Below are 21,267 nucleotides of genomic sequence, written 5' to 3'. Positions count from 1 at the left end.
TATGGAATCCTAAATACAAATCTAGGGATATTATTTCGTTTGATATGGTTGCATGTTATCCGGGATGTTTTCTTGGATTGGGAGAGTGTTCTAAATATTTTGAGCGATTTGGACATCCAACCCAGAGATGACCAGAGTATCGATAAATGGATCATTACCAGATTTTGACTTGACTGGATTAGCTTGTATCAAGTCATTTAAGTTTGCCGAAAATCGTCATCCGATTTGTTATGTCTGGTTTGGCAAACATTTTTCAGAACAAATGTGGGCACCAACAGTATTATTACGGTATCTGCTCGATGTAAAAATACTATTATTGTTAACAGTAAGTGAGGCAATTATATCGTATCGTCCTCAGTTTGGTTACCACAACGAAAGAAATATTCTGATGATGAAAATCCTGATATAACTGATTTTGAGAATAAAATCGCATACGATCTTGGCAGAAAAATAATCGGTAAATTCACCCAAGGAGGATCATTTGATCATAAACGACATTGTACAAGATTGATTATAGATGATGCTGAACTAGATTTTATAATTGCTGATACAACGAATTGAAACACATTTACAAGTCGAAGTAATATTAATTTATCAGACGGAACTAAATTAGGTACAGTTGTGAGTTATATTGATGGTGAGTCACCACAGTTTACTCACTTAAGATCTCCGATGGTTGCGCACGTTTCGATAAATATATTGTCGATGATAACTAGAATTTCTAAGTTTACTGTCAGAGTCACTACGGATTCGTTTTATATCAATAAAAGAAATTACAGGATTGCTAGAACAAATACATATCGGCACTTATACATCATGGGGTGAATGGCGAATAAAACAAGAAAATATACTTGATTATTCTAAATCCGCCGACGTTCAAATTAAGGATATTTTATTACCAAAAAAAATCAAATATCAAAATCGTCATCAGCACCATCTGTATATTATCCTGTAGCTAGACCTAAAACAGTTTATCTCAATGGGCCTGGTTGTTCTGGTAAAACAACTCGTGTGATTGAATTATTCTTGAACAGTTCCAATAGTTTTATTGACACCTACACACAGCCTCGCAAGAGAAATGAGAGAAAGAAATATTAAATCATGCACTTATCGATGGAATGGAGATAAATGGACTCCTGAACAAATGGGAGAGAACTGTATTCCAAGGATTATTATTTGGGATGAAATATGCACCGTTTCATTAGAAACGTTAAAAATATGTATTGATTGGTTATTGACAAAAATACTGCTGTAATAATGTGTGGAGATCATAGTCAGCCACCACCTTTTGAGGAATTTCGTAGATTGTTATGAAAAAATAACTGATGATCACAGATCACTTGATCCAGAATTAAGAGAGTATAAGTAATTAATCAGACTACAACCGAATAAAATTCAATGTGAAATAATGCGTAAAATGATTTCAGAAACTCCTATTAACAATTTTAGGAATTTATGGAGACCAAATGCTTTGATAGTTGTAAGTACAAATATATTAGTGATACACTTCAACACCAATTATTTATGTTACAAATCTACCCTTACCATTGTGTTATCGACCAGCAGATAAGCGACAACAAAATATAGAGGTTGCAATACCAGGATCGTCAGAGAAACAAAATCTTGTATTAAATGATATTGTTTTAATTCCTGTCAGTGTTGTTGAGAGTGCGTTAACTATGGACAAAACTCCATGGATGCTAGGATATGTAATGACAATTCATTCATCATAAGGATTATCCATCTCTGATACAAATGTTTGGGTCGTAGATGATCGTATCGAATGGTCAAATTTAGTTTATCTCGCAGTGTCTCGAGTCAGAAGAATATCTCAGTTTCGATAGACTTCACAGAAAATAATAATAATCTAGTTCAGAAACTTTTGTTGTCAATGGCAATGACATAGTAAGATTTTTTTTTTAGTTAAACAATGTGACAAAAAAGCGCGACTTTGATCTAGATGCTGAATTTATCATGACATTGAAACAACGATAGAATAATCACTGTACTAGCTGTAACACATTAATGTTGTGGCAATATTCAAATAATAATCCAAGACAATTCAACGAAGACATAGTTAATAGTAATTTTGGTCATAAACGTGAAAATGTGATGCTGATCTGTCTTGAATGTAATCGACGTTGAGGTGCTACTTTACAAAAGTGAACACGGTGGTTAATTGCGTGTCTTCAGGAATTACTTGTAATTGCTCGCGTACAAATCCACGTTGAGGAGCAGCTGAATCTAATCTGTAGATTGCAGGTCTAGCCGTGGATCTTACCACGCTAGAAACTGTATGTTCGTATACCCGCCGAACGTTTCATTGAGGTCGCACCTCCTCTGCCTCTATAAATGGTTGAGTAATTATATCAGTCTCTCAACCAAAATTTGTATCATGATCTATACGATATCGTGATAGAGGTTCATATAAATTTATTGTTATAAATCCGTGTGGAGCAGACTGTGCTTTTGAAATGAAGTTTTTGAACCTAATCATGTCCATATCTCCTGAATATTTCGCATAGTATATGTACTGACTAAATTAAACACAACTAAACTATTGCAGCTATCTCTGATCACTTTCGGTATTTGTGTATATCGCTGAGTAACACAAATCACATCCGTGTTTATATGTTTGCCTCGAGAAAATATTCCTGCTGGATTTGATCTTGTCCAGTATTACGTCGTCGTATACAACTAAATTATTAATAAAAACCATCAAGGTCGTCTACGGATAGGGCTTCGTCAATGTCGGTGATAAAATTAATAATATCATTGCCGTCCTCGTCTAACAAGTTTGCATTTTCATAAAAATATTTAAGCACTTCGTAGCATCACTGATCATCAAATGACGGAGTTACTAAATACAACTTATCCCAATTGATCCATCTCATTATCAGATTAAGCAGTAATTGAGTTTTACCAGACCCAGATGGCCTATGATAATTGCTTTGATATAATTTGCTAGCGCTGGATGATGTTTGACTGGTTCAGGTTTTTGTGTCGCTGAGAAATCAATGACATCCATGTTATAGAAATATGATAAAATAATATGGATTTGTATTGTGTTCGATGCAGAGCATCCACCCCTACAAGTGGATTAACAACAATAATAACAAAAGATAAAATGCGTACACTTACAGGTAAATGTGTGAAATGTGGTACAAATAAATATAAATTTATTTCTAATAATAAAATTGGTGGTGATATCGCTACTTCATTAGGAAAACTACCAGGAACGCCATGGGCTAAATACCCAGGAAAAAAATATCTTCCAGGATACAAAAAACACGAACGTCAACGATAAAGTAACAGGAAAACAACTAACCCAATTAGAGAAACTCTTGGTAAGTTAGAGGCTTCGGTTTGACGTTATTGACCTTATATTTTTCATTTTCGAAGTAAGCTTTATTTTTTCAAGAATGACGTTTTAGCAAAAGGTCTGTTCACCTCCTCTGCTGCTTCAGTACGGAAGACATTCGGACTATCGGAAATATTTTCTGTATAGTTTACTTATTTAAAAGAATACCTCTGAAGATACATCTTGTTCACTGATGATAGTTTTATATTTGTTACTTATTATTATTATTATTATTATTATTATTATTTAAATAGCCCGTCGAGTCGGGAATGTTTATTGGGAAACAGTTTTGTCCAGCTTTTAATCTGTTCCGCAATGGCAACGTTCACCTGGCCTTGGCAGTACAATTTTCCCCCATTTTTCACGTGAGTTTTTATCATTTAATTGACTGAAACAAAGTGCATCATTGGGAATATAAAATTAGGTATCCTTGTAATATTAACGTGGATTTCAGATCAAGAACGTGAAATGATAAGACTACAGCATGTACATTTGCTTTGACAGGGATTGTTGTAACATATTTTCGCGTGTATCCATTGCCTGTAGCCCGGAACAATGTATTATCGCGGTACTTATTGTTCTTATCGGTATCCTCGCGGTATCGGTTTCGAAGTCCTTCAAAACAAATCGCGGAATAATTCGTAAACAATATAAAGTGCATCATTGGGAATATAAAATTAGGTATCCTTGTAATATTAACGTGGATTTCAGATCAAGAACGTGAAATGATAAGACTACAGCATGTACATTTGCTTTGACAGGGATTGTTGTAACATATTTTCGCGTGTATCCATTGCCTGTAGCCCGGAACGATGTATTATCGCGGTACTTATTGTTCTTATCGGTATCCTCGCGGTATCGGTTTCGAAGCCCTTCAAAACAAATCGCGGAATAATTCGTAAACAATATACGTTTTTATTAAAAGTTCATTTACACTTTAAATCATAATTATACCTGTACCAAAACTCAAAACTTAAAACTATTCATGACTGCAAACCTTTGTTCTGTGACAGTTTATTTAGGAGTACCAAGTTTTGCTTTTCTTGTTTATAATGTCATCTTCGAAGTGGTTGATCACAGCGCCACTCGAGGCCATCGTAAAGATAAAAAAGAAATGTACGATATCAGGAATTCCAACAATGGTGAAAATATAACAAGAAATAATCTTAATGTGTCAATATTTTCATCTACTAAACATCTATGTATGTTTTTGTTAAAGCCTCTTGGTCATAACAATGATACATTTTCATATCATTCAGAAAATCATGCAAATGGCATGTGACACATTTATGACAGGCTTAGAAATGTTTAATACTGTTTTATTTCCAAAATTATGGTAAATGTTTATGTTCGAAAATATAAATACATAATTTTTTGAAATATAAATATGTTGATTTCAGTGCTAGATTACTTTTTTTTCTTTTTTCAATATGGGAAATAAAGAAAGAATGAAGAAAGAAAATGTCCTTAAATTCAACTGCAAAATTGATAATTATTTCATTAATGGGCTTCAACAGGGAGAACAAAATAAATACAAAGTGGACAGAGATAAGAAGTCACCTGATTGTATTCATTAGACAGTCAGCAACAAACAAATTACATCAAGGGTTTCAATTCATTGACATTATTGAAAAAGAAAGGTATTTTGAATGGGTAAAAAAGTGTATTAGGCACTTAGACGTTTTTTGGTCATTGTTATGCATAATGAGTACTTTTACTGGGCGTAGACAAGCTGGAAGCATTTTCTTGTAGCAAAGCGTGACATACCTGTCAAGAAAACTTCTAAAAATTGCATCATCAATTACATGTTATCAAGTGATATCAATAAAATAAAATTGCCGCTCTGAAACACTTGACTCTACGAAACAGATGTCATGATGTTACTTATTAAAACTGTTTTGCTGTTGCTGCTTAATTATAATTTGAAAAGTTTATGTGACTTTCCATCTTTCTATTCCTATAAAAAATCTTTGTCAGTCGATGCAAGTAGATGTAAATAATACAGCATCTGGTGGCAGATCGAGATGAATGTACCAGGGGGGAACAAACTCAATATTATCACAGTATGTAACTAGAATCATGTAGGCATTTAACACTATTTCAGTAATGGGCGTTATTTTTTAAAATTTGATTTTTGCATACCTTTAAGTGGCAAGTATTTACTTCATTTGGATTCGTATGCTTCTATATTCCTTATACTTCCATATTCCTTTGGAAGGACATTATTTAGATGCCCAGAGAGGTGCATATGGCAAAATCAATGTTAAAGTACATAGACATTTTTTGACGAAATTAACCTGAAGGTGTGATCCAGTACAGTCCAGATTAATGTTGTGCACTGTGATGTCACATTGAAATCTACACATATTGATAAACAAATTCTTACCTTGAATGTGATGATTCCACTCAACATGCTCATATTTCAACCAAAGTTAAGTACATGGCCACCATTGTAAAAGACCATAGCGTTAGATAATTTTCATCTGGAGTTCTCTTGGTGACAGTTAAGGTGCAGAGCATTCAATAATCAGGATTGAATAGACTTTGGTAAACAAAAATTAGTGTTAAATTTTAAAAGAACAGTTTAATTTAAAATGAGTAAATGCGCATACATGATCAATGTGACATGTACTATAACTTACGTAGCATGTACATATTATAATAAACATAAATTGCAACATACCAATGAAAAGGAATGTCCACGCTTGCACTTGCAGAATATTTCCACAGTACACAAAAGGATCCAATGATCAAATGGAACACACAAATGTAATTAAGGTGGAAATCCATGAATAAGAACGTTACATAAAAGTGATGTTCATTCTTTTTCAGTGTAAACTTATGAAAAATGTTGACATTTTAGAGAAAATCATGCTATAAGATATTTTCATCCTTACTAGCTACAGCTTTACATCTGTAAATGACTGCTAGATGGCGCATGTCCAAAATTAAGTGGAAAATCCTGTTTGCAGCATTAATATAAAACCCTCGATATTACAGTGTTGGAGTCTAGATATTAAAATATTCATTGTGCATTAATGTATGGCATTACAAACTTAATAATGGAGTAATAGCAAGATTTTTAAGATGGAAGCTTGTGGGTGCTGCATTTTCAGCAGGCTAATAGTTACGGATGAGTAACTTTTATTTACAAACACCTGTCAAAATTTTTTCATGGGTTATATTATTTACCAACTGCCAGTCCTGTATTTATATAAATACATGTATTATGCAAATGAAGGATGTGGTGTATATGTGTGTGTGTGTGTGTGTGTGTGTATACATACATACATATATATATATACATACAGGTAAAACCCATTATAGCATAATTCATTATAATGTGATTCCACTTATACTGCGATTGAAGCATGTCTTACATTTTTTAATTTAGGGTGACCTGTTTTTAACATCCTAAATACAAGCTCTCAATTTTTTTTCATCCCTGGCAGATTTTTAATCCCAGCACTACGTTTAATGTTGCCTTAACTTCGTAAATTTTCCAAAACAAATGATATATGGTCAAGAGGTTAGTTAAAACTGATGACATTGCATAAATTTAAATGCACATTTTCTATGGGAATGTTATTAGAAAAATTTCTTAATTATATCCTGCTTATATTGTGATGTTATTCTTTGGAACCCGAGCATACAAAACATACAATTTGAGAACATAACCTGAATTGAATACAACATCTTTCTTAATATTTTGCCTATGCGCAGTACCTTGCTCAGGGTGACTTGGAACTTGTCCCAATAGTCGGGCCAGTTTCAGTAATAATGTTATTTTCATAACAATAAAATGGATAATTAACTGAACTACAGCCAGGGCCAAAGATAACTACTAACAATAACTGAAGCTGCATTTATTTTTTTTCTTCAAAATTTCAACTAGAAATGCAGGAAATAGGCATATGAATTGCTAAAGTATCACTCAGGAAAGGATGTGATGTTCATTTTCTGTGTTGAGTATTCAGAGCAGTATGAAAAATAGGTAGTATGAAAAATAGGTAGTGTGAAAAATAGGTAGAATTTGATTGAACTTAAAGAAGGGTTTTCTTTGCAAACATCAGTAGTATGTTGGTAACTTTACATAATGGATATATTATAGATGGTTTAACTTGAGTAATTGCTCTTCTTGATAAGCAAGGTAGCTCTTGACATAAATTAGAAATAAGTACATGTAATTCTTAGCCATCTAAAGTGTATATGTTTTGTAAATGTTATGGTCAGGTCTCTCATGACTCTTTGATTAAGTAAAAAATAAATATAAAGGTATGTTAGGTGGTTGCTGACATTTTCAAAGTAGTAGCCAAACTTGACCTAAAAATGATTGATATGTTTGAGTTATTTTTTTTACATGTAGAAACTGATCATGGTAGGTAGTGGCTGGATGGTCCAGTAGCATGGAGTTTTCACATAAAAACTTTTTTATGATATCCAATTGGTCCTAAATGATAATGGTGACAGTCTGGCAGCCAATATGTCCACCATGGCTTCCATCTTGAAAATCTTTTTATTACTATTTCTCCTGAATGATGTTCATATTGACATGAGATTTTTAGGAAAAGATTTCTTATGAGGTCAAATTGGTCCTAAATGAAAATGGTGCCTCTCAAACATCATACTGCCACAGTGGACATCTTGAAAATCATGTTCACTAATCCTCCTGTATGAATTTAAGAAAGTAGTTTTGCAATAAAATTTGATATATTGGAGTTTATCAAGAATACAAAAAAACAATGGTTTCATTGCTCAGCAGTCAAAGAAGAAATGGTTTTATGTTGGATTCCCAGAAGTTTTTTTGTTGTTGTTGGCCAGTCTCTTTGAGAAACTCATTCAAATGTTAAGAAGTTTGAAGATTTTTAGTTTGCAAGCCAAATAATGTTTAATGCATATACTTGTGCCATACAAGTGAGACCAAGTATTCAGTTTTACATTTTATTCTAGGTTATAAATTTGGCACATTATAATTGAGGACCATGACATTATAATTGAGGCCAGTGACATTATAATTGAGGCCAATGACAATATAATTGAGGACCATGACATTATAATTGAGGCCAGTGACATTATCATTGAGAACCATGACATTATAATTTAGGCCAGTGACATTATAATAGAGGATCATTACATTATAATTGAAACCAGTGACATTATAATTGAGGACCATGACATTATAATTGAGGACCATGACATTATAATTGAGGCCAGTGACATTATAATTGAGGCCACTGACATTATAATTGAGGACCATGACATTATAATTGAGGACCGTGATATTATAATTGAGGCCAGTGACATTATAATTGAGGCCAGTGACATTATAATTTAGGCCAGTGACATTATAATTGAGGACCATGACATTATAATTGAGGCCAGTGACATTATAATTGAGGACCATGACATTATAATTGAGGCCAGTGACATAAAAATTGAGGCCAGTGACATTATAGTGGAGGACGATGACATTATAATTTAGGCCAGTGACATTATAATAGAGGATCATTACATTATAATTGAGACCAGTGACATTATAATTGAGGACCATGACATTATAACTGAGGACCATGACATTATAATTGAGACCAGTGGCATTATAATGGAGGCCATTGACATTATAATTGAGGCCACTGACATTATAATTGAGGACAATGATATTATAATTGAGGACCATGACATTATAATTGAGGACCATGACCTTACAATTGAGGACCATTACATCATAATTGAGGACAGTGACATAATTTATTACGACTATATGGTCTTAAAGTAAGTAATAGAAAAAGTTTGAAAAGCAACAGGCTTTGTAAAATTCAACAAATAATTTATATCCTTAGAATACAAAGTGAAAACTATAAATAAACTTATGGTATTGCGGAGCTGTTACTCGATCACTAACACCCTGTAATCAAGCCACTTAGATTCACATTCTGATGCTAAATTTTAGGGTTCTAATCTAATGAACAGTGCTGTGTCAAATTATATACCATAAGTGTTGTGGCAGATCGGTTCAGCAACTTTACCTTTTCTCTGTAACTGCACTGACATTTTACCAATTGACCAAACTTCATAATGTAGTTTAACAGTCCATGAATCACAGTAAATATTCCAATATGTTATGGTCCAGGGTCAGAGGTTAGATACTAATGGCTTGGAGCTTGAAGATTAAAAGCCAAATTATATTACTTTTTTTCAGGACCAAAAGATCAAAGATCAGATTTTTCATGTTTACTGGCTAAAAATTGAATTCTTTATGGTTAATGTCCGAAAGGTTTGGGGTCATATTCCTAATCATCAGGACCATGAGGCTGAAGGTTAATTATATTATTCTGGTGGTTCGAGGACCAACAGTCAAAGTTCACAAGTGTTGTTTGTGAAATTGAAATTTACAAATGCTTTCTTTCTTTTGTTCCAGTATACAGCCTAACTTGGATACACGAAAGAAGCAGCTGGAAGCATGGTGTAGTCTGGTGCTCAATTACCAGAAGAGCCAGAAAAATTACATCCTTGATACAACAGAGGCCCAGAATTCTCCACTATTTTACAACAAGGATATTAATAGTATTATTATATTTGTTCATTCATAATGTTTACTCAACTTTAAACATTGTACACCTAGATCTAGCATTGCATGATGTGCTGACAGATCAGGGTCAGTGTTTTTCACTTTACAAATAATTTCAACTTGACAATGTGTACCATGATCTGTTCACCCTGCTTTTGATTTCAACTGAACATTGTGTACCTTGATATGTTGGTGCATCATATAATGAGAGATCAGGGTCTGTGCTGTTTACTGTACTATTTATTGAATGTGAATGAATGCTGTGGACCCTGATCTATTTACTTTAGTAATGATTTAAACTGAAGAGTATTTACCTTGATCATTTGTTGCATTATGTAATGGCAGATGAGGTTCACTTTTCCAATGATTTAAACTGAAGAGTATTTACCTTGATCATTTGTTGCATTATGTAATGGCAGATGAGGTTCTATGTTGTTCACTCTTCCAATGATTTAAACTGAAGCATTTGTTCCCTAATCTGTTTGTACACTATGTAATGGTAGATATGGGTCTGTACTTTTTATAACAGGGTGCACAGTATAAATGGATAATAGAGTTGTTCTCTTGTACCCTTTGTCCTACAGACCTGCTTATAGAGGACGTTTGTAGGAAATTAGACAGTTTTCTTTTTGTACACATGTGGCCTTTATAGAGAGAGTTGTTTCCAAGGCTGTTAGTGCAGACATAATAAAATACTGTTTTCAAAATGATGTGCTTAATAAATTATTATTTCAGTAATTTTCGTGAAGTTTAAGTTTATCACAATGAGCACACAGTGATGATATTATGAACCATAATCCCCACTGTGTGCATGCACATACTAGAAGAGTTTCCTCCATTTGTGTTTAGGAGCTCTCCACTGTGGAGGTGCATTGATTTCCAGAATGGTAAAATGAAATAAAGCATTTTTAAAATTAATTGTTTTAGACATTTAATCTATTAAGTGAATTGGTGATGAGACATTGTGACAAGCATATTGGAGAGTTCTAAGGAAATTCTAATGAGTAGGACAGGTTTAAGCAACCACTTTCATCCCACAAGGTATACCAGGAACAATAAATGTGCACTCAGTAAGGGAATTTTTTTTTCTGAGTTTGGACCAAACAAGAAGATTGTGCACTAATTAAGTCATGAGCTTGTGTTATGTCAGATATTGTATGTGTATTTAATTGGCCCAAACAATTATCAATGAACTTAGAAGTCCAGCTTAAGTTTACTGTTATAATATAGTCTTTCATACTGTCAGTCAAATATAGATTACAGATTATCTTGATTTTCAACAAACAGGTGAAACATTGCACAAACTATTCCATTTAGGACAGAATCAGGTACCAGCATAAAGTACTAGAACATGGGGATTTTTATTGGGAAATTCTGCAAGTGTTCTAAGGGACAGATGTCCACATTCTTCCATGTTTTCTTTCTCACATGTTTTATTATAAACATTAGTAAATATTTTAACACAACTAACATATATTGAATGGAGCTTAATGACACACGTAATGTCCTAATATCATGGACAGTCAGTTCATAGAGTAACATGCTCAAGTCTTTTCCAGGCATGGACAGATTGATTACAAGCTTGACTTTGCCATAGATTCTGACGTGTATGACCATGTTTTGTAGCTGATATGGTCATGAAGCCAAATGAGCTTTTGCTGCTGTTCTGCATCCATTGGGTATTATCCATCATGCATCCTTTATCAGCTGTTGTCTGTTTATCATCTCCTAGTTTAAATTTAACTTCCACTTACAAACCCTGGACCAATTTCACCAAAATCTGCCATAAAGGTAATGTTGCTGGTGTGCAGGACTGAAAGGGCACAGCTTCGAATCCTACCATTTAATTAGTCCAGCCAGTCCTACCATTTAGTTAGTACAGCCAGTCCTACCATTCAATTAGTCCAGCCAGCTACTATTTGGTGTACGTGAGCATGGCACTTTACTCCTATTGTCTTGGCACTAAATAACCTACCTGAATTGCTGTTCCATAAAATACTAAGCAAAATGAATCAACGCACAAAAATGCTTGACTGTTCTAGTTTCTCTTTAGATTAGAAAGGTATTGTTTGGTTTTTAGTGTTTTTTAAGATTAGGGTGCATTTCACTCCTGTACTGTGTAAAGGTCATAGCACCATAAATTATACTGCAGCTTTGAGAGTTATGGGCATTCTTAGAAAAATGTAATCATTTGAATTTAGTGTCCTTAAGAAGGTTGTGTGTCATTAGAACTCTCAATTTCTTCTGTAAACATCTTCTTATTTTTTTCTAGGAAGGTTGTCGACTGATGGGATTCAGATTGTTCTGGAGGAGTTACGGAAGCGGGGTAAGTATGACGTAAAATTTTGTAGAATATCATGTTTTCCAGAGGGTAGCATGCATCCAGGTGCTGAAGACTTGACTCTAATGTTATATAATGTACTCATAGATTATGGTCTTTGTTGACCTCTAATTTCAAGTAAGATTTGTTCCTGATCTGCTATTATAAAATGCACCAGAATTAACATCCAAGTCTGAACTATTTCGATTTTACACAGGTGTGTATGCTAGTCCATAATTTTCTTTAGAGGTGATTGCTTATGTAATTTTAGAGTGTTTAGCTTTTTTTTGTAATTGAAATTTTTCATAAAGGACATTCATGGATGTTGTTAGAGCATTAGACTTGTAATGCAAGGGTCACATGTTTAATGTCAACCCAGGACAGCTAAGGTTTAATGCCTTGGTGTGACCTTGGGAAAGGTTCTTAGCTCCCATTCCTCAGAATGATTTAACCAATGTGTTAACGGTGCTATTAAAACAGACTGACCATGTTTTACTTAGTTGAGGGTCAAAGAAATCCAGACTCACTTAAAAATGTACATGTCAGTTTGTACTTTCTTGTGTTACCCTTTGTTGAATGTCTCTTTACAAGTAAGGATAGAAAAGAATGGGAAAAGGTACCCTATGACTAAATTGGTAATAAAAATAATCAAATCTAACAAATTCATAAAATTTGTACATGTTGAGGATATACATCTTTTCAAATACACAAAGAAAAGTATATATTAGTGTCAGAGCAATTTTTGTGTGGGTTGGCTTAATTACTACAATCACATCAACATTCTACACAGGATGTCTGCATGGTCAGTTTACAGCAAGTTGTAATTCACTAAAGATTTCTTAGTGTCTTGTATGCTTTCCATTGACATTATCATTTTCTTTCTCAGAACTGTTACTGCATTGTTAACATTGTATAAATGTTGTTTTATTAAATGCCTTAAGTTGGGTATATTGCTTGCCTGGCCCATAACATTATAATGGTTTGGGGGATTTTCACAAAATGCCCAAGTATGTCATGACCAGATGGTGTGTTGCATTCCTTAGCCATAACCCTGCCCTAAAATCCAGTTCATCATGTGGGAAAATGTAATTCTGTGACTTGCATCGTTATGCAGAGGGAAGGCAAATTCAGCCAGAATCACATGTCTCAAGGTTGACAACAACAAGGAATAATGTAACACACACGACTGTTTCCTTATCATGGCTGTCCCTTTTTAACTGTGATAGATGTTTTGATAAAACTTGACCATGGTTAACACCATTTCATACAGTAGTCACATACATAGCTCAGAGATCAAGGCTATTAGTAGAGAAAAGGTCACAGTGATGGTTGAATCATTTGCTGTTTCTAATACTCTCATTTATTATTTAAAAAGAGACAGAAGTCATAACCAGATCATTTTGTGTCTCAGTTCATGCAGCTGCAATACACAAGTAATATCATATCAAAATACATATTTTGGGATGATCCAGTAAATTTTCCACTTAGTAGACATTGTCAGGAACTTTTTGAATGTTGTCAAGCACATGCATGACCACAAGACTTTGTTGCCGTGTAATATGATGATACAGAAGCTCTATCATGATAAGGCAGCAGGTAAATTAATATATATACAAATTTAAGCAAACACCTGTTAAAGCAAATGACAAAAAATCAAAGCGCACACTTGATATTTAGGCTGTCCCTTAAATAACATAGCGGATTAATCCCACTGGATGTACATTAAATAATGAAAGCTGACATTACTTGCCTAGTTTATTTAGTTTAATTCAGGTCACAAGAAAAATGCAGGTGTATTGAAACTGCAATATTACAAGTGAAACTAAATAATTAACCATGTTTTAATCTCTTGCCATCATCTTTCCAGTACCACCCATTAAAAAATGCATAAATATAACACTCATTATTTGCAGAGTTTGTCATTTAATAAAACCAAAATGAAATTAGATGTGATAATTATATAAAACCAAAATGAAAATAATTATCATTATTAAATAAAATCAATACAAATATAGGTATGATTATTAAATAAAATCAATACAAAAATAGATATGATTATTAAATAAAATCAATACAAAAATAGGTATGATTATTAAATAAAATCAATACATAAATAGGTATGATTATTAAATAAAATCAATACAAAAATAGGTATGATTATTAAATAAAATCAATGCAAAAATAGGTATGATTATTAAATAAAATCAGTGCAAAAATAGGTATGATTATTAAATAAAATCAATGCAAAAATAGGTATGATTATTAAATAAAATCAATACAAAAATAGGTATGATTATTAAATAAAATCAGTGCAAAAATAGGTATGATTATTAAATAAAATCAATGCAAAAATAGGTATGATTATTAAATAAAATCAATACAAAAATAGGTATGATTATTAAATAAAATCAATACAAAAATAGGTATGATTATTAAATAAAATCAATGCAAAAATAGGTATGATTATTAAATAAAATCAATACTAAAATAGGTATGATTATTAAATAAAATCAATACAAAAATAGGTATGATTATTAAATAAAATCAATACAAAAATAGGTATGATTATTAAATAAAATCAATGCAAAATAGGTATGATTATTAAATAAAATCAATGCAAAAATAGGTATGATTATTTAATAAAATCAATGCAAAAATAGGTATGATTATTTAATAAAATCAATGCAAAAATAGGTATGATTATGAAATAAAATCAATGCAAAAATAGGTATGATTATTAAATAAAACCAAAATAAAAATATAAATGATAGGAAGAATCAAGACAGATAGTCACTTCAGTTGAATATTTGGTTGCTGGTGAGAAATTAGGGCTGTCATAAATATTACTAATGGAACCACTGAACCATTCCCTTTTTGTTCTGTCCAGTATTGACATTTATATATGACCAATTGCAAACGAAATCTCTTCAGTATTTTTAAATCCATATGATTATATAAAGCAAGTAAAATCTGGTAGTTTTGTGCTTTTAGTTAATTTATTAAAAAAATGATAGCCTCTATTATCCACTGAAATTAATTCTGGTATGTGACTGGATGCAGTTCTAGTATTGTCCACATTCAACAAAGCTTTTGAAACTACTTGAAACAATTAAGATACTCCTTCTGTATGACACTTAATAATAAAGAAGAACATTTGTGACTCCTGTGTTTAGGTTTACTCCTCATATTAAACCTCAATATAAAGAACACCTGTCCATATAGGACAAAACTGTAATCCCTTTTATGTCTTTTGTTGACCAGTTTTATGGCATGGAGTTGACATATATCATCTTGTTTCAGGTAATGTTGAATGGAAGGACAAAGCTGGTAAACAGTGCATAATTATGTGGAGGACACCTGAAGAATGGGGAAATCTGATCTATAAATACGTAAGCTTTTCTTTTATTGAAGTGTAGGTCTCTTAGGTGGGGGTGAGCAGCAGAATAGGGAAGGTGTTGGATTGACAAAGCAAAGATGCATTAAAGCTTCCTTGGGTTGAGATGGTGGGGGGGGGGAGAAATGGATCTATCACAGTATTCCTTCTACAGACCTATTACCCAGTCAATAAAATGTAGATTAGGAGAAGATCCACTATCTCACTAATCCAACCCTTTACCTCGCCCTGACTACATCTTTTAACTTGTTTTAAGTTTTAACAAAAGGTGCGAAATAGTCATTTGCCTCCTGAGGTGGAAGTCGTACAAGGGTTGTCTCCACTTTGATAGAGGAATTTGTGCCAAATACCATAATTCATTTTACTCTTTCTACTTGTATCATGTCGGGTACTTTATTAGGCCCAGCAAATACTTTATATTTTGTGCCTTTTCTCAAAATATGAACAGTTCTAACATTTGTTGTGTGTGCCAGTTTTGAGGATACCTAAACTTAATCTGCACTATATAGATGTGATTGTGCTGATGTACTATTAAAACTAATATATACATTACCTGTCTGCAGGATGAAACCATTGCTATAAGTCAGACAATAGAGTGAAGTAGTGTTATATGTAAGAGACCAAACGTTACTAGCAGTTGGATCTGTGCCCCCACCCCCCCAAGAAAACAGTAGACTGCTGGCCACAGCAGTAATGCCTGCTCAAAACATAACATAGAGTAAATTAAAGAATCCACTAGACTTCAGAAAAGATCTGCTGATCCAGTCAAGCTCTTTAAAAAGTTTGGAGGTCTAGAGAGTTTGGAAACCAGGGAGGTCCTCTACATCCACCACTTTCTGTCTGACATGATAACACATTGGAATTGTGAGGTTAAAGAAATGTAAAAACAAATTTGATGAAATAAGTCTTCGCTTTAAAGATCTTGACCCAACAGCATGGCCAGTGATGAAAAGTGAATAAAGTAGATTGGAAAATAAATTAATTCCTTTGTGAATCAAACTTGACAGCTGATCATTTTGAGACTGTATGGGGTCCCAGTGCTTATATTTACTAACATTCTCCATGATGTTGCTGGGGATGCAATACCAAAACTTGGGTATTTCATGAACATGTCAAGAAACTTTTCATAATTTTTGCAATGGTGCGATCAGGGAATGGAAGAAAAGTCTTAAAAATATAAATGGCAATATGTGTGATCAGGGAATGGAAGAAAAGTCCTTAAAAATATAAATGGCAATCCAGTAGTTTAAGATCTGAATAAAAACCATATTTACTGAGATAAAACTTTTCATACCGTTAGAAAGCAAGAGGAAAGCATGGAGATCCTATGTCACTGTGTTGAACACTCTGTTCAGTTATCATGGAAAATCATTGGCAAAAAAGCAACAGCTTTATCAAACACTTTAAGAAACCTGATAAAATGGTCACCAGCCTTCCAGAAATTTTGATTGCATTGGCAAAAGTATTTTTGTAAATTACAAAATGTTTTGCCAGAATCTATAGAAATCATTATTCTAATAAGTAGGCAGAGCTTACATAAGACACACAAAGTGGTTTGACTCATGCAAGGCAAGACTAATTTTGATCTTCCTCATATACCTGTGTAATTCAGGAATTTTTGTACTTCACTCAGTGTATGCTGACTCCACTCAACATTAGAAACCAAACTAGGAAACATTTGGCCAGTTATGCTGTAAAGTCTGGTGTAATTAGGTGACAACTACACAGCACACTTGAAAGATGGTCAGTACACTCTGTGTGTACTCTAGCTGACAAGTCCATTAGTATGTTTACATTTTCCTTTGTAGATTACAGACAAATGTATGAAAAATACAGTTTGTACTCTCTATGAACTCACCCATGAAGAAGACACAGAAAGCCAAGGTAAGGCCTTTGAATAAAATGTTATGACATAGCAAAGTCCTTGAAATGGGATCTGGACACATAGGTATAGCATGCAAATAATATGCCAGTGTCATCCTGGGTTTTATTAATGGTTCTGCAGCATGCATTGATACTCAGTTGCCCATCAGAACTTTATAGTTTCTCCAATTTCAACCACCATGCATAATTTTTATTTAAAGATGACAGGGTCTTAAACCAAGAAATGGTGTCTTTCTGGGCAAAACCTTAAGTGTTTCCACTACTTATGTTTAGTAAATAAATAATTAAATAAATGACTGAATTTTGTTAAATTTCTTGTTATATTATTCTTTTCATTAAGTAGTAACATTTTTATATTGTATATCTAATATTTATTTTTATAATATTAATATGAATATTGAGCCATGAATTCAGTTTTATCATCAGATGAAAATGAAGATGACTAATTATTATTATTTAATTTTTTTGTTTTTAGTTGATGAAGATAGAAAAACAAAATGGTGTCAACACTCAGTAGTTAAAATGAAGAAATGGTCTTAATTTGAATTTTAGTAAATTCTTTTCAGCAAATAGAGCATCAGTCCCTCTGAGGACTCTTGTTTGAAATAAATGCTTAAAGATTATGCCACTAAACGACTCATGTCATAAAATAAAAACCAAGTATTTTTAAATTCATTGTTTGATATTATGATTATTTAATAAAAAGGTAACTAAAACTGAAAGAAAGATGTGAGTTCTTTAGAGCTTAACATCGCACAACTGATATGAAAACTTCATTTATCATATAATCTCAAAGTTTTTACAAATTTTTTTGGTTTTAATTAGAAAACTTTATGTAAAATTGGAACATGCTCACATCAAGTAAAAAGAATCTTGATACTGTATGATCCTTATTCTGACTGTACTTATAAGATGTTGACAAGTGCAGTTTCTAAAGTATGTAGACCGTGCCTTTATATTACATTGTATATATTGTTGTGTGGGAATGTAATGTTTTGAGACTGTAGAATAAGCAGTCATTAAAATAGATATAGCTTTGCATCCATAAGAATACTAGAGAATTATACCAGAAGTAGGTTACCGTTGCTTACTTTTCATGCTCCATTGATAATGTACATTTACTCTTTAAATAGGGGCCCAGAGTGGCCAAGTGGTCTAAAGCACTCTCTGTTACGGATCACTGCTATCTCACCTCTGTCTGCGTAGGTTCGAGTCTCGGATTCGGCTAATGTGGGTATGTGAGAAAGCTTGCCAGTAGCTTCTCGTGGGTCGGTGGTTCTTTCCGGGGTTTGACCAGGTTCTTCCTCCACCATTAATACTCATCGCCATGTATAGCCAATCGTGTGCTGAAAAATGGTGTTAAACCCTAAAACAACAACAACAACAACTCTTTAAATATGTTACCCAATCATAATACTTTAGGAGAACTACTACTACCTCACAAATCCAGCCCTTCCAGTACTACTTTTAGCTAAAGGGAGCTAAATGTTGTCTGCCGATCTATGTGGTGGTGAAGCATAATTTATGCATCCTGATGAGTACTGCACCATTATACCAGAAATAGGTTACTGTAACCTACTCTCATTCTTGAAGCTACCTAAACCACAATACCAAAAGTAGGTAACTATTTGATCTACTGTTCAGACTTCAGGGATATTATTTAGCTTTTATGTTTAGTTTTTCAGAAACATTTACTTGTACAATCATGAAACTTGATATCTGCATGCATCACTGTGACTTAAGTTTTACACTTGATTATTGTGTAAATCTTTGATGATCAAGTTAATTTATTTTACCCTATTGCTTGTACAATCTTGAAACTTGATACGATCATAGCATATTTTTTGAGAAATACTGGTTACAGTGACCTACATCAACCACTTGGTTTGTTTTGATCAGCTTCAGTAAATAAAGACCTCCCATATTGAAATAAATACACTGTACATGCAAGCAAGCTTTTTTTGTCTAATAGCAACTTCATTTCAGGATTTTATAATGGTCATATTTTTACCTTTTTAGAGTTCCATGGATTGGAGGACTGGCTTTTACTGAGAGCTTTACAGTGTCTTCAAAGTCAAGGAAAGGCAGAACTTATGGGAGATGAAGGAGTCAAGTTTTTTTGAGTACAACAGAGTGTATTGGCCATTGTTCACTCATGCCTGTTTATCTTCCAGTGAATGACATTAAATGAAAGTGTGTGAACCATTTACTACTCATGCATGTGCAGCTTCCGCTGAAATGCACATAATTACACTGTGCAAGGCATGGGTGTTGTGGGTGTAGCCAGGCCTCTTCATTAGAATGATACATTGTGATTAAGACAAGGCAGGTTGAAATAATATCAGATTTAAGTTCTGTTTGGATCGCATCAGGAATGCAGGGAAGTCCACAAACTGACAGCTTGGTAAAACTGGAAATGTGCCTGTGATATTGACTGAAATGTAGCCACATGCCCACATCACTTGAGTGTAGTATTTGAAGTACTAAAATCTTGTCAGCTTATGTCACTGGAATGCACTTAGAAAGATCCTACACATACACAAGTCTGTACACTGTACTGTCATTCTGCAAACCTCCTAAACAATATATAACATATACAAAAGTCACTTATTTATTTTTTTGTGAATCAGCATTTTATAGAAAAACTGAATGAATAAATTAATTATTAAGGATTTTCATATTTGTCATGTCTTATTAATGGTGAATCAAAGCCAGAAACATGGATGGTCAGCTTTACAAAATGTTACGACATCATGCCACAGACAGGGCAGTTTTCTGACTGCCCAGGACTGGAGATCATAAAACTTTGAGAATGATCTATGATGACATTTTCACTCCTAACTAATCAAAAGTGTCTTTCAAAATGTTATGTAAACACCTATGATTCTCAAGACCTGATGTAGTCTTGCACATACCGGTTGTCTAGACCATGGGTAAATATAATCAGTAATAGTTATTTATTACAGAATGACACGGTCAAAACCAAAATACAGTTACATGCACCATTATTCATGGAGAATAAACTAACAATGCTACTGATTAAATATACATAATGTTATCATGACAATGTTGTAAAAGTAATGTTATGGCAATATTTACACAGGGCCATCAGGAGCTCATCAATATTGTCAAGTTTCCTAACACTACTGAACACTTTGAATAACAGGAGCCTGTAATTCATGCAATGAATGTCCATCACTCTTGGGTGATCCCTCTTTAAATGGGCCAAAACACCATTCTTCATTCCCACCATCACCGAAGATCTATCACTTATGCAAGTATTTAATAAAAAATATAAGTAGTGAGGAGCGGTCTGAGATTTTTAGCCAGACAAAATGATGTACCAAGGATACCAAGTTGATCTATTTTAACTTTAAATTAAACATAGAATAATCGCTGCTATAAATGACTTTCTGAAAAGAATTAACATATTAGATGACAACAAAATGTACTTTCTGTAAGAGTGTAAATAAAAGTATTGAGCATCTCTTTTATGATTGCAGTATTACTTCACAGCTTTGGTACTGTTTTATTGAAGTTTTTGCATCTTTTTGCCCAAATATTGTACATTTGTCCAGAAAAGAAACATTCTTAGGAATTGAACAGCTGGGCAGTTTGTGTAATTTCCTGCTTACTTTGGCAAAATATTTTATTTATACTTGCAGATTCAATATGAAAAATCTTATTTTTGCTTTTAAGCAAATAAGTTGCAATGCATAAGAGCACTGAAAAATACACTA

The 21,267-nt window shown here is 33.3% G+C and overlaps 1 protein-coding gene across 1 annotated transcript; it reads left to right on the top strand.

Moving 5' to 3' along the window:
• Nucleotides 1–3,594: 3,594 nt before the first annotated feature.
• On the top strand, nucleotides 3,595–20,203 carry LOC149787516 (vacuolar protein-sorting-associated protein 25-like). The gene is made up of 6 exons (XM_089973643.1): nucleotides 3,595–3,726; nucleotides 9,780–9,925; nucleotides 12,202–12,255; nucleotides 15,550–15,638; nucleotides 17,452–17,527; nucleotides 19,547–20,203. The coding sequence occupies exons 1-6, from the start codon at nucleotides 3,677–3,679 to the stop codon at nucleotides 19,648–19,650; spliced, it is 519 nt and encodes a 172-aa protein (XP_089829769.1). The 5' UTR covers nucleotides 3,595–3,676; the 3' UTR covers nucleotides 19,651–20,203.
• Nucleotides 20,204–21,267: the final 1,064 nt, after the last annotated feature.

This window comes from Sinohyriopsis cumingii, chromosome 11 (genome assembly GCF_028554795.1).
Source record: "Sinohyriopsis cumingii isolate HCF-2022 chromosome 11, ASM2855479v2, whole genome shotgun sequence".
Taxonomy (NCBI): domain Eukaryota; kingdom Metazoa; phylum Mollusca; class Bivalvia; order Unionida; family Unionidae; genus Sinohyriopsis; species Sinohyriopsis cumingii.
Note: the sequence above shows the minus strand (reverse complement) of the source record. Positions and strands in the feature narration are given on the sequence as shown.

Bases quoted from the DNA above. Each gene is read 5' to 3' on its own strand.
- LOC149787516 (XM_089973643.1), top strand. From the start codon at position 3,677: ATGGCAACGTTCACCTGGCCTTGGCAGTACAATTTTCCCCCATTTTTC. The intron at 12,256-15,549 runs GTAAGTATGACG...ATCTTGTTTCAG, and splicing joins GGAGGAGTTACGGAAGCGGG to GTAATGTTGAATGGAAGGAC. The intron at 15,639-17,451 runs GTAAGCTTTTCT...TTTCCTTTGTAG, and splicing joins GAAATCTGATCTATAAATAC to ATTACAGACAAATGTATGAA.